The 15,303-nt window shown below is 36.8% G+C and overlaps 2 protein-coding genes across 4 annotated transcripts in view; one reads left to right on the forward strand and one right to left on the reverse strand.

Moving 5' to 3' along the window:
- Nucleotides 1-5,993, reverse strand: part of chinmo (Chronologically inappropriate morphogenesis) — a 125,473-nt gene extending 119,480 nt beyond the window's left edge. The window contains exon 1 of one of the 3 annotated variants that reach the window (XR_013261118.1): nt 5,699-5,993. The gene's annotated coding sequence lies outside the window, so the exon portion shown is untranslated. The remainder of the gene's footprint in view (nt 1-5,698) is intronic. The other 2 variants (XM_077440372.1, XM_077440373.1) reach the window with 2 other exon arrangements.
- A 5,606-nt stretch (nt 5,994-11,599) lies between these two features.
- Nucleotides 11,600-13,630, forward strand: RFeSP (Rieske iron-sulfur protein). The gene is made up of 4 exons (XM_077439666.1): nt 11,600-11,992; nt 12,723-12,860; nt 12,930-13,107; nt 13,176-13,630. The coding sequence occupies exons 1-4, from the start codon at nt 11,782-11,784 to the stop codon at nt 13,465-13,467; spliced, it is 819 nt and encodes a 272-aa protein (XP_077295792.1). The 5' UTR covers nt 11,600-11,781; the 3' UTR covers nt 13,468-13,630.
- The last annotated feature ends 1,673 nt before the right edge of the window (nt 13,631-15,303 follow it).

A 15,303-nucleotide genomic window follows, 5' to 3' on the forward strand; every position in this document is an offset into this window, starting at 1 on the left:
TCCAACGAGAATTTTCCGGCACACCGCGGAAAAACACGCTCCAACTATGCATTTGCCATCGCCGATTCGCACAGAGCCTTCATAATACATCAATTCCCCACCCCCTTCCCCCATTAACCCCCCACCCCCACCCCTACCGTTTTAACATGACGGCGGTGTAAAATGAATCACCCTCTCATCTCGCCCACCCACAACAGCCCACCCAAAACAGCCCACCCACCCGCCCGCCCGCCCGACTGACGCACTTTCAGACTTTTATCACCAACCCCGTATGTAAAAATCCCGACGAGCGTCGACCGAGCGACGCACTGTCGTGACGACAGAATCGCCATGACATTAACCTTTGACCCAGAAAAACACGGAAAAGTATATATATACATATTTATATATATATATTAAGCAGCCGGTCGGCCAAAATCAATAAGGGCAGGCCATAATATAGGCTCTAAAAGCGTCGCAATTATTACCGGTGAAACGCGACTCGGCTCGAATCGATCGGCTTCCACTTCCACTTCCCCACGCATATATACATATGTACTTCACCCGACACACATACACACACACACAATATACATATATATATACACATCTCCGACGTCAAATAGCGGCAAGTTAATCAAGTGCATCTGACGCGCGATGGGGGATGATGTGCAACCGGAAACCGCCCTCAAAGGTTTCGCTGACGACCCTCCGTGCAGTGCGTGCTTTGATGTGCCCCCCCTGGATTGCTAGAGTCGCTTTCCGGTTCGACGGGCAAACATCTCCGATGTGCAAACATGTCCCCTCCGAAAATGCATCCCATTATAATATACATAAGCCTGTGCGTACAATGCGTGCAGATAGCTGGAGATTCGCATTCGAGTTATAAGGCGACTCTCTAAAGTTCAGCGGTAGTGTGCGAACCGGTGTGGTGCGACCTTTACGCCATAGACCGGTTCGATGTTAGATTTTACGATACGGTTTTCCTGTGTCGTTTAGTGCCGAAGTTAGATTTGAGGCTAGCCCTAAAGTGGAAAGTGGATGTTTTTAATCTACATACATATGTATGTAGAATTCTATTTCTTGAACGTTTGAAAGAATATTCAGTAGCAGATGTACATATCAAAGGTGCATTGTATCTACAACTGCTGCGAATGTTTCAGTCTTATTATTATCGTTTGTTGTATAGGATTCAAAACATATTTGAAATTTATAGAAATCTGCCGGTAATGCAATGAATATTTACAGGACTTTAAATATCGTTCAAACTATTCAGAAGGGTATTCAAATTAGAGCTTTTGGTATAATCGAAAGTATTATGCATATCTACACATCTTTATATGTACATACTCGTAGATAAGTTCCACGAAAAATCGAGTTTTTCTTTCGTTTTCGGCGTTACAATCCAAATTTCGAATTGATCATCGACTCACTTCTATAATCATACGAACTAAACGAGAAGATGTTGCGAATAAATTTAAAGAAATTAAACGTTTTGCAAAGACGTAAGCGAAAATTGATTTGCATGATCGTGACAAATTGCGAACAATTTTCATTTCTTAGCGTTCGCACGTTTTTATTTATAAAATGAACATAAACGTTACAATCAAACTATTACATGCATACAATTTCAAAAAAGACGTACAAAATCTGCGTACAAAACTAAGACTTGCATTTATTTGGTCATATGACGACTGCTTGATTATTGAATATTTGTCAAAAAATACTTCAAATCATTCATTTTTATCTCCATATGTCTATGTATAAACACACTATTACATATAATTGAATTTTCGTCAAAGATACTGACCATTTAATTTGTTTCTAAAACAAAATGGAATTTCTATAACAAAAAATACAAAATTCTGAATTAAAAATATACTGTAAGCCTTTCTCAGCCTTTTTGACTTGTGGCCCCCTTTTGAGTTTAATATTTTTCTGTACCTCCGTCATACCATAATAGTGTCTGTTGCATACTAACAAGTTTGTCGATCTTCAGTTGTCAGCGACATACAAATATCGCCTCTATTGACGATATATCAAGCCAGGTACGAACTTTTGAGAAGAGATAAATAACTCGACCAAATCCAAATTCAACGAGATAAGATGTGGGAAATGCAATGAAATCGGTGACGTGCCGTGAAAATATCTTTGTCTTTTTGTCGTACAGCCTTACTTGCGTGTACGCGGGCGGAATGCAAGGGGTCTGAGGGCGAAATCACACAGCGTGGTATGTGGTATGTCGACAAGTTCTCCTATATTTCTTAAAACCGTTATCGATCACTGTCAAGGAAGGATAAATAAAACCATACAATTTGACCGAAAAAGGTCTAAAGGGGCGGGGCGTACTGCTCGGCCGGTCGGTTCGGACGGTCGTGGTATACGTGCCAGGTATGCCACATTTTTTATATATGTTTAAAACTATCTAAAAAAAACGTCCCACGTACAACATCCTGCATCCCGCGCTGTGTGTTCGCGCCCTTGGGGTCTTAAGTGACGTCATACCGAGTCCCCCTGTACTTACAGGCGCACGTAACGCACACTTACACGTAAGTGAAGCTGTGCGACAAAAACAGGAAGATTTTCACGGCACGCTACTGAATGAAACATAAACTTTCCCTCTTCCAAAGTTGTAGAAATGCATTCGCCATTTCAGCGCATGTCTTTATTTAGTTCAAATCTAAAAGGTGTCCTAGACTTTGACTATCTTCGAGAAGAATTATTGCCATTTCCAAATACTTCTTTGGAGTATTAAAGGGAAATATTGACAACCCTTCAATTTTGTCGGGGCTTAAATTTTGGTCGCCTGAATGCGGTAGAGCTTTGCGTCATCGTCGACTTTTCCAACCTATTATTGCGAAAACGTCTGCTTTCGGTAACTTGTCTCTTGCAAAAGCTGTCTGGTTCCTTAAACCTTTGAATGCCGACCAACGCCGATCGGCGTTTTGCCAACAAGTCCACGGGCCTGAAAAACGCCGATAGGCGTTGTATTTTGAGCATGTACAAACTAAACAAGAATACTAACCGCTAAGCCTTTCCAGGTAGCATTGAACATGTGTCGTTTAATCCGTGTCAATGTTTATAACGACTGGTTTACATCGTAATTTCTGAATTCATAACCATAGCAGAATTTCCCGATGAAAATCCCTAAATGCCGAGTATTTTAGATTGTGGCTTAGCATTTAAATTGTGAGCATTACATTCTAACAACAATGAAGAAGATGAAACTAGTTTTGGAAAAATACATTTATTAATAGACTTCTTTTGTTTCTTTTATATTGTAAAAACACCTTTACAAAACTCGAAATCCTCGGCGGTAGTTATATCTAAAGTTTGTTTGGATTAGCTACAATTTTTATACCTGATTTATATTGAATTTATAAATAGTTCTAGTTGGAAGTGTTGGCGAAATTTTCAACGTGGCGGGCTTTCAACAGAAAAGACGTCAGCACTCAAAGGGTTATTGTAATAGATGAGCATTTGGACCTGTTTAATTGTCACATTGATGAAGTCAGTTTCATGAGATTCAACACGAGACTATTTTTTTACTATATACATAACATGTGCGTGGTAGACATCATCATTTGCTGGCTGTACCTCCTGCCCGCACAGTCCTTTTTCAAATGGCTCCTATTCCAAGAGCTATTCGACTTCTTAATGAAATCGTTGCTGCCGAGCCGTAAATTGTCGGAAATTACTCTAACCCATTTATCTGGTAGTCTGCGCTCATCATTGTTTTCATGATTGATTGTGATTTATGAGTGAAATTTTGATTAACTCTCTTCCATTTGGGCCTTACAGGGATGTTTTGTATTTGTAGTTGTTTCTTACATATTTATTGAAACTGCCTGTAGGTGCAAGGCATTCCTTATGCTATATATTTTTTTATTTGATATTTTTACTTTATCTGTTATTATTAAATGCTGTTTTTTATGTTTATGTATGGATGTATTTATGTTTATGTTCAAATGTATTTTTTTTATGTATAATTGATGGGTGTATTATTTTCGTTGTGTATTGATTTGTGTTTAATTGTTATTTTGTTTTTTTTTTGTGTTATGTTTTTGACCATTGTGGCGCTTTAGGAATTCCTGTTATGCCACAATGGTCTGTTTAGAATAAAATAAATAAATAACTATATACTAGGAAGACCTAACAGGTTAATTACAAACAATGCAGCATTTTAACACTGAATTTATACGAAACACCGAAAACTCAAAATTAACGAGACATCTATGAATTTTAACTTGTTCATTAATCATACTGTCTGTGGAACGGGAACGGGAATTGCACGCGTTATTGTGGCATTGCAACGCATGCCGGGTTCGACCGAACACATCAACGACGACACACTTTTTTTTATTGAATAACTTAATATGCCAACACCCATGCGATGATATGTCATCGGGTACAACACTAGTTTATTATAATAATAAAAAATAAATAAAAATATTATTGAATTCCATCCGAGGCTCATGTAGAGTTTGCTATTCATTTTCACGGGTTGATATTTTCTTGAAAAGTTCTGAGGTGGACCCGCTGTTGTATAGGCCACGAATTTTCCGGCAAACTTTCATCCTGGTCAAGCCGATTATTTCATCAATGAACAATTTCCATAGGCGTGTGCCGCGCGCGCACTGCAATTCGACGACCGATCGCCAAAAAACCAGTTTCGTAAAGAATTTCCATAAAAAAAAATCACCAACAAATCGTACACGTATCCAACTGGAATCACATCAGAATCCGGCGACACCAATCGGCGACACATTCAAATCGCGACATATGTATGAAAAAAAAGACGAAATACAACATAGTTACGACGAGAGTCACCACAGTTTGCAGAGAACCATCGATTGACCCAGCTGTGCTGCTGCAACGAACATCAAACAGTACGAATCGTTACGCATTCTCCACACTTTGGAAAGAACACGTCGGCAAATATGTACCGAAAACACACACACACACACACATTCAAATACAAACCGTTCGTACGAAATTTGGGCGCGACCACCATCTATCGGTGCAGTTGCATCGACACGGAGCTTTCACTGCAGATGCGCAATAGGATTTCTCTCGCGCGTGCACGAGACCTACATTTCGACATGCAAACAAACCGACGAAAAAAAAGGCGCTTTCTAATGAACGGCACGTGCATAATTTTCGGCTTTGAATGCACGGGTTCGACGCACCGTGCAAAACTTACACGTAACAAATGTGCATGCTAGCTTGAAACGCCCGGCTCTGCCCGGAACCGCGAATGCTAAAATCATACATGTCGCCATTAAGCCTTTCACGCATGAAACATCTTCGTCTTTCACATATAAAACATTCTCGTTACATTACATATACATATATAAAACAAATGCATTTTTTCAAAATAAATGTATCGAAACAATTGAATGTCAATTGTTTTGTTTTTATTGTTTGTTTTTTTTTTAAGCATACAGTTATTGAAAAAACAAAATGGCAGGATCGTTGTGTGCATTAAATTGTGTATATTAATCGGTGAAACGATGTGGAAATGCACAATACGTACGTACGTTCACTTTCAGAGATAAGCGAAAATGGCGCGTATACTGAAATGTCAAAATAAGACGGCTGTGTTTGTTTGCTTTACGGCCAAATTGAACGTTGTGACATTTGGGGTGGAGGGGGCAGGGGGAGAGGGGGGGGACGCGGAAATGGAAAGCGGAAGCGCGAAGGGATGAGTTTGGTGTACCTGAGTGGCGCGGCTGATCGAGTCGCGGCGGGTGGTGGGCGGTGGGCGGTGGGTGGTGGGTGGTGGGTGGCGGGTGGCGATCGCAGATTACGTTCGATGACTGATCGGTGATAGTTTTCAGGCAGCGGCCATACAGCCGGCGGCGCCGTCAGCCGCGCTCCCCTCACTGTCAGTGCTCGGAACGCACTTCTCCTACTCCTACTCCTACTATTCACTACCACTAGGAAGAAGTCCGCGAGTGGCGCACGCCCGCCACCACACCACTGCTGCCAGTTCACCGCCACCGCTATTGTGTACATTCCGCCAACCTGACTATTATTGAGGAAAATTCAGATTTCCGCGTGACCTATTGAACAAATTTCAATGCGATGTATCAGTTGTGGTGGAAAATTACGTTATTTTGTATCATTATTCCTATCTTATATTTTTATTACATATCCTTTACGTTTCACTTACGATTACAATTCAGGAAAAAGTTTGCCTCTTATCCGATCGTTTTCATACTTTTCCTACATCAATATAAGTAAATGGATCCTCCGCCATTACGATAGAGATAAAATATCGTTTAAGAAGCTTTTCAAATCTGCCCGGCGAGATAAGGTCTGTTCATACCTAGTCAGCACGTACCGACTTCAGCAGGTATCCGGCCGTACGAAAAGAATTCTTTGGTACATTTTGTATGGGTATATTCATACCAACCGTCACGTTTACGCCACGGCAGGCTTACAGCAGTACCCGACATTTCCTGTTCATACCTTGCAGCAACATCCGTCAACGTATCGCATCCGTTTTTTTGGCCATCGTGGAAATATAAACGCGAATTACGTGTCATGAGTCTGCCGCTTTGCTGTTTTGGACCAATTATCGAAAGTGACAGTTGACAGTTGTTCAATCTTTCGACATGGTTTTGGCGCAAATATTTAAAAAAAATATATATATTTTTATGGAAATATTTAAAAAAATTTTGTCCATCATCCACAAGCTCCTTATACAGTGTCCAAAACTCTCCTTCGGTTTTTCTATTTTTTAACATGGGATGCACATCAAAACGCCTCCGTGCTTTTTTATTGCCTTCTTGAGCTTCTTCTTCCAACAACAGCGCGATTATACATAATTTTTCGTTCGATAAACGTCGAAACATTTTTGCTGACTTGTATTCTGACGCGTAGCTACGAATGCACGTGTATGCATTCATATTGTAAGTACTCGACAATACGAAGTAAGCAATATTGCGCCGTATCGTCATGGCCTCTAATGTATAAGTAAGCCGATTTTGCCTTGCACTCGGCCAAATTGCTGTAAACGTGACGTGACCGCGACGTGTAGGTAGATATGAATAGAAATGTAATAAAATGACATATCTGAAACGGAGTCGTGCAGTGCTGAAGTCGTGCAGTGCTGTTAAGTATGAACAGACCTATACTCGGTGACGTTTACCGTTGACGTTTGTTTATTAGTTTTAAACATAGATGGCGGTAGAAAAAAAATATTGATGTTTTTATTCAAAATAATAATTTGTTCCTATATGAAAGTCATCGACACTATAATTCATCCGCTGTAGGAATACACTTTGGTAAAACGTACATACTTATTTTATTTATTTATAGTTTTGGACCATTGTGGCATTAAAGGGAGAACCTAATGCGCCACAATGGCCTACATAAGAAAACAAAAAATAAAAATTAATACATAAAATAAATAGAAATAAAAGGCAAAAGCAGAAAAATACGATAAAAACAAAATAAAAATAGTACATAAATATGAACATAAGGAAAAAAGAATAAAATAAAATTTATAATATAATGTACTAATGTTTTTACCCGGTTTCGCTCGGTGTTTGTAATATAAACCGCTTAAACATGGCCAATATAATAGTAAACATTTTATTACATTTATTTGAATAGTTTTATTTTATTTAAATTTATTTGAATATTCATTTAGTCGATGACGTCACGGATTTACGAACCAACAATACTTACATATATACTTACAAAGTCTCTATCGAAATTATATATTAGATGACACATCCCTGCGAGACCCAAATGGAAGAGAGAAGATTAAAAATCACTCATACATCATATTCAAGGTAAACGGGTTACATCCCAAATGTGAATCGCTACCAGGATAACCACCGCTGCGAAATCGCTCACGCGGTACTCCTGTCGCACGAAAATTCGTCGCACTGGAAAATTTCCGTACAGAAAATTGCCCAAATATTGATCAGCAAATGCTTTTTTATGCAAAATTTGGGCAGTTTTGAGCAATATTTGGGCATTTTTCTGTACGGCAATTTTTCTGAGTGAAAAATTTTCGTGCGACGGGAGCCCACGCAAGCGATTTTCGTAGTAGCGGTTATGCTAGTAGCGATTCACATTTGGGATGTAATCACCGAACCCCCATTCAATTATGAAAATAATTATGACCGTAGACTACCAGACAAATAAGTTAAAATAATATCCGATAATCTATGTTCACTAAGGTGGAAAATGTTGCATTCAGGCTCAGCAGCAACGATTTTATTGAGAATTCGAATAGCGCTTGAAACACACATCTCTTTCACCGCCTCTTGACCAATAGCATTTCGTATAGACAACAGAACATTGTATGTACTATTGCTATTGGTAGATATGGAGTGAGAACGACAACGTATGCATTTTACCTAGTGTTTTCATACAGCGGATGGATTATAGCAAAGAGTTTCCGACAAAAACTCCCTTCCTAATAAATACTGAAGATAAAAGCCAACAGTATAACACAGTAGTTAACGTAAGTTGCTGACGACTGAGAGGTCACAAGTTTGAGCAATGATTTAAAGTTTTTAAAATAATCGATGCCTTGTATGATTTAAAGTATTTCTACGGTGCTGCTATATTTGGATATTTGTATTTCCGATTCAATCGTTCTCTATCAAAATTTGGAGATTTTTATGTTTTACTTGTCGAATTTAGTTGTTGAAACGATTCCTCTCAAATTGGTAACTTATCCTTTATTTATCAACACTTTAAAGTTTATATTATCTTCATTTACAACCATTCACCACCAATTGCTGAATGAAAGCTTTTCTAATACGTCTCCGTTCGTCTGTTTGGCGCAACTCTCATCCATCGCACCGCACAATTTTTCTCAATTTCGTCTTCCCATCTCCTATATGGCCTTCCTTTCACTTTTTTACATTATATTGGGTACCATTCTTGCACTTCTTTTGTCCACCTTTTGTCCATTCTTCCAGATACGTGACCCACTCATTTCCATTTCATTCTCTTCACTATATTCATTACCTTCGTCATACATCTCACCCATGAATTAGTTTTCCTATATCTCCTAGTTATGCTTAGTATTTACAGCCATTCTTCTTTGAGTACATATATAAAATATATAAATTGCTAAATATGCTACTATGTATTTTACTTTTACATTTTTTTTCGTTTCAAAAATGCTACACAACCGATGATTAAAAATATGTGCACAGCAAAATACCGCTGTTTTAAAACAGAAATGATTTTAATATACAAAGTTTGGTTACTATGTACAAAAAAAACATGGGTTGAATCTTATGGGAATCCAATAAGATTATTTCGATACAATTTGTGAATGCGTATACAACGAAATTAAGTTAATATTTCACTTTTAAAACACAACCTCGAGAATTATTTTAACGTATTTTAGCCCAATAGAAAATTTTACTTCATTACTTCATTACAGTTATTCTTATAGTTTTATAGTTATAATTGAAATTTTAAATAATGATTTATTTACTTATTGTAATGGATGTTATGAAAACACAGACACTTGTCTCGGGTACCTGAGTTTTGATTTTTAAAGCCCAATTTTTTTTGCATCCGGGTTCTACTCCGGAAACAGTGTTTTCCATATGTAATTTTTTACATATATCAACGCTAAAAATAATACTGGGAGTAAATAAAAATAGTTTCAGAAAATAATATGAAATGTCGAATGCAAAAAATGACGATGCATACACATAACAAACTCGGATTTGCACATTTTTGGCCCTATATCAAGTGGAAAAATTATGAACGCAAGCCAAAACGCAAAAATAAAAGAACTCAAATATTTTGAAACGCAAATATTATAATTAGAGACGTCAATTATGGCAAACTTTTTTATCATGTCCAAATATCTACAGTTTCAGTCTAAAAACTTGGGTATCATATAAAGTTATTGGTTGGGTGATTACTACAGACCGGAATCTGAAGGGGCTGTTTATTGTTCAAAGATTGTAAATGCATTGTTAAAAGTTTGCCGAACCTTTTTTACAAAGGATTTACAACAATGGAACAATAGGTGGCACGTTTCCGGCCCCTTCAGATTCCGACCTCTAGTGATTACATTGCAAAAGTGAATCGCTACCAGGATAACCATAGCTATGAAAATCGCGTGCGCGGAAAATTTGGCTTACAGAGAAATGAGCGTACAGAAAATTGCCTATCGGCTTTGCCGCCTTTCCCAAGTATATTAAATATTAGAAAACTGTGCAAATATTATTGCGCAAATGTTTTTTTTAATGATAATGTTGCGTAGGGGTGGGTGGAGGATCCAAGAAAAAGGCCTTAGTCGTTTCACAGCATTTATTGATGATTAAGGAGATACACGCACTAGCAGTGCTCAGTTCAGAATGACCTGATATCGCCTACGTACCGCCTTATAAAGGGTAGATCTCTCAGGACGTCTAATCTGTTTACCTATTGTATAGTCACGTATTCGGATATGTATTCCCACGACACTAGGTCTCCCCCGTACCGATTCTGAGAAAGGACTAATAACGGTCATTGTTTAGCCTAAATGCACTTAGAGTCCAGATATAATCCTGGAAGTAAGTGCAAGCACTTAGTTAATCCGTTAACAGATATCCGTTGGTCCTAAGTGCAAGCACTTAGTTAATCTGTTAGAGATAACCCTTGACAGGTAATCCTTGAACGGTCACACAGTATCTGGGATTCTATTCGCTTAATCTGCGGCGTACGTAACAATAATAATAAAAATCTCGTTAAAAAACATTCGCGCAATATCATTTGCGCAGTTTTCTGTACGCCAATTTTTCTTGCACCGGGATACCGCGCACGCGGTTTTCGTAGCGTCAGTTATTCTGATAGCGATTCACTTTTGCGACGTAATCCGTTTACCAAAATTATTACCAATCCAATGAAACTCGACCTCAACAATTTGGCTTAATTTGTCTCAATCCTTCCGTGGCGTTTCACTCGCGTTGGTTTGTATGAAACATAAAAGAGAAAAAAGAGCCACAACATGAAAAATTGCTTGTTTATGTACATATAACTAATTAAACAAACTTTTAAGTCCAGCAAAAAAGCACATTGGGGCCAGGTATACACTGGGCATTTTGTAAAACTACTACATAGACATCCCACAAAAGTGTAATCACATTTGTAAAGTAAAACTTATTAAGTTATTTAAGTGTTTCCACATGTATGGAAGTGTTCCAAAACACCCAGTATAAATTAACAAAAGGAAACCTTTGCCTAGCCCAAAGCTAGTTGTCGGATACATAATTTCAATAATATAAGCATCGCACTGTGAAATGATCACGTTACACTCACAAAACGTGTGTTTGATAATCATCCATTGAATTGAGACCAATATTTTTTGCCACAGAGATGCGAAGAGACACCTCTGTGAAGGACAGTACATATAAGTTCATTATAAATTTTAGAGTTAAGTAATTAAGATGTATTTTTTAAATTATCTTGATAGCTAAGATAATATACATATAAATAAAATAAATAAATAAATAAACGCAAAAAAAAACTAAGTATTAAAATTAAATCCAATAAAATGTTTCCCTATCTAGAGTTTTATAAATCGGAAATATTTGTAACGCAATCATCATCTAACAGTTTATTCATAATACGTAAATGAATTGTCATTAAAAAAAATAAACGAAAGAAGTGAGTCGTTTCGTAGTGGGACGAGTCACATCGCGTTTAGGCCAACAAGTGTCATAACGTGTGGTGTGGAAGTGGTCGAGCAGCTGAATCGGAAGGGTAGTCTTGGTCGGTGTTGACGATCGTAGTCAACGTCAAGTCCGCGACTCCAAATTCGACGAGATGATCTCGGTGGTGACCCGCGGGGGCCCGCTCGGCCCACTGGTGAGAGCCACCTCGACGGCCGTCGGCACCGGAGCGCGCGCCCCCGTCGCCGCGGCGCCCCCCTCCGCCCCCGTGGCTTCGCCCCCCCGCCCGCCCGCCGCCTCCACCAACCACGCGCTGGCCGCAGCCCTGCCCAGGGCCCATCTTCGCGTCACCTCGGGACCCGCAGGTTACATAACACTCACTCTACTCACACAACTCGTCCAAATTATCTTCTTTTCTTATCGCCAGGATCGAAAGTCGAGCTGGCCGACATGGCCACTTTCCCCCTCCCCCCCCAATCTTAACACCGTTCGTCTATATATCGAAGTTCACATTCAAAGTGACAGCTGATTTGAACATAACCTATACTACTATATGAATATCGATTTGAACGTTTCTTTCAAAATTTTGTTTCATATCCATTTTCATTATGACTACGCTTTTCTTGTGACACGTGACAATGAGATAAATCATTTCGATCGAAACTTTTGTATGTATTTAAAAAAAATTTCATCATTTTATATAACATTCTTCAATGGATCAAACAAATTTTCTAATATTTATCATTTTCCAAACCATTGAAAAAAACAGGCAAGTCTTTTTTTTTCTTTAAGAATGGTATCGATATTGCACAATCAATAGTAAAGTTACGTTGAATATTAATAAAAATTATTGATTTTAATAAGGTAGCAATTAAAAAATATACATTCAACCATTTATTTCAATGCTTTTTTTGAACATAGCATCATCATATTAATGCTGCATATGTTACCGATTCTAAATGAACTTACATATCGAAATCCACTTTCAGCTAATTCAAATTATAATAGTGCCATCTTTTGCTCGGTCTCAACATTATTATTGCAGTTCATATTTATATAATATGAAATATTTATTAACAAATTTACTCTTTACAGTTTCCACTCAATTGCGATATGCGCATACCGACGTCACCGTTCCTGACTTCTCTCACTATCGTCGCAAGGAGACTTTGGCTCCCGACAGCAAAAACAATCACGAAGCCCGAAACGGATACACATATTTGATTGCTGGAGGTATACTATAACGATCTAGAAACACTTTAAGGCAAACTTACAGCTTGTTTAAACGCAATCTCATTCTAGGTGGTACGATCGCCGGTGTTTACGGAGCCAAAGTCGTCGTACACGACCTGGTCCACTATTTCGGAGCGCCCGCCGACGTATTAGCTTTAGCCAAGATCGAAGTTAAGATCGACGCCATTCCCGAAGGAAAGTCCATGACCTTCAAGTGGAGAGGAAAACCGTTGTTCATTCGGCACAGGTATACTTCTTCACAGTTAGGCTGCGGTTTATTATAATTTGCAAAAATTAACGTCGGTTCCTTTACAGAACTGCCGAGGAGATCTCCAAGGAGGAGTCGGTCAGCTTGGCTTCGTTGCGAGATCCCGAACTCGATTCAGTGCGAGTCAAAGATCCAAAGTGGCTCGTAGTCATCGGAGTGTGCACTCACTTGGGTTGCATTCCGATCGCCAACTCTGGAGACTTTGGCGGGTTCTATTGTCCATGCCACGGTAGCCATTATGACGCATCCGGAAGAATTCGCAAGGGTCCAGCTCCCCTCAATCTTGAAGTACCGCCGTATCTATTCTCCGAAGACCATACCGAATTAGTCGTAGGTTAGGACAATTGTCGATGAAGATCCTCTTGTTCGATGGAGACATCGCTTGTTATATTTGAAGAACAACGTGAATGTTATTACTTTATTGTTAATAATAATGTATACATCAAATCCAACGTTTTATTTATGAAATAGAATAAATTATATCATAATACATTGAAATGCGATTTTTTATTTATTTCAAGTTAATTTCATATATCATTTATTTAATTTAACATATTACATATATAAGAAATATTTACATTTTACAACAATTTAAGGATAAATAAACGTAATCTCTTTTTTATTTTGTTTTAAATTCATTTTTAACGGATTAAATGTTGTCCGGCAACTACTTTTACTCATCGAATGAGATTCGTGATTGTATCGTAATACATATATAATATATATCTTTGAAGAGATTCTATTTATGTTATAATCATATACTTTTTTATATATATATATATCGGGCACTTCATTTCACATATAACATTTGTAAATACATTTTTTTTTCTTTTACTTTGAATTACATATATAATTATAAGGAAACTTTAGCCATGAATTTACACATAGATTTAATTTGCAAAAAAAACAAATATTCACGGATGAGTTCAGCATTTTTCAATAGAATAATAAAATAATATAAAATTGCAAAATAAGCATCATACATACGTTGCAACGCTATTTTAACACATAATATGATTTGTCAGATTTTTTAAATATTTTTTTTAATTAAAATTAGTATGAATAAATATGATTAAATCTTCTAAAAAGTTCAAATTTCTTTTCTTAATACAAATATAAATTTTCCTCACCGCATCCGTGATCGTAAAGTGAACGTATTACAACATTTAGAAAAGTCGGTTGACGCACGGTGTATCTTTGGGACAGGTACAAGTATTTATTACAGTATTTTCAGATGAATTAAATATCTTATAATCTTTGGTTTGATGCCTGGTAATACATATTAAATCATTTAAATATTTATTACACCTCAACAATAGCGTATTTGGAAAATGAACACGAGATAAATTTCGGCCACTACCGTGTGCCAAATTTATAATTATACCATACACGTGAACCCTCAATTTATTTCAAAAAAATTACAAAAAGCTTTGCACTTCTATTATGATTATATGTATGTAATAATTGTTAGTAATATTTTTATCAGTTGTATGTGCTGTATGAGAGAATTTGAATTATTTTTTTTAGTAAATATTTTAACTTTCGTATAATTGCCGAAACATTCTTCTTTTATTTTTGATATATTTAAAAATATAATTCTATTTTAAAGCTTTACGTAATTAATAAATTTTCTTTTTTTTTTAATTCTTTTTTTTACATTCAACAATTAAATATATATATAATATAAACGTGCGCATTTCAAATACTTAATAGTATGAATGAAATAGATTTATATAGATTAGCCTCGCTTATTTTATAATAGATTTGAGCTGCAAATAATAATATTATACATCGGTTGCTATTTCATTGAAATATTATGTAAATATGTTTCTTTTTTTTCATCTTTCGAATTATGAAGAAGAAAATCACTATTTCTAACTGAAATAGATAAAATTATAATATAATAATCTCTATATAGATACTTTTTAAAAATCTTATCCCTAGATATCTTTGGTGAGTGCCACCTAGGGTCACGAGTTATTTTTTAGCATTAATATATTACATAAAACATATACATAAATAAAAACAATGACGTTTGAATACGAAAGATCGGTATGTGCAAACAACAATGTTTTAAACTGTATATACACAATTCTTTTAATTTTTTTTTTTAAATAAAATAGGCCATAAAAGTATATTTACAATTATATGAAAACGTAAAATAAACCAAAAAAA

The sequence above is a fragment of the Arctopsyche grandis genome, chromosome 10 (genome assembly GCF_051622035.1).
Source record: "Arctopsyche grandis isolate Sample6627 chromosome 10, ASM5162203v2, whole genome shotgun sequence".
Lineage (NCBI taxonomy): Eukaryota > Metazoa > Arthropoda > Insecta > Trichoptera > Hydropsychidae > Arctopsyche > Arctopsyche grandis.

Bases quoted from the DNA above. Each gene is read 5' to 3' on its own strand.
- RFeSP (XM_077439666.1), top strand. From the start codon at position 11,782: ATGATCTCGGTGGTGACCCGCGGGGGCCCGCTCGGCCCACTGGTGAGA. The intron at 11,993-12,722 runs GTTACATAACAC...TACTCTTTACAG, and splicing joins CGTCACCTCGGGACCCGCAG to TTTCCACTCAATTGCGATAT. The intron at 12,861-12,929 runs GTATACTATAAC...ATCTCATTCTAG, and splicing joins CACATATTTGATTGCTGGAG to GTGGTACGATCGCCGGTGTT.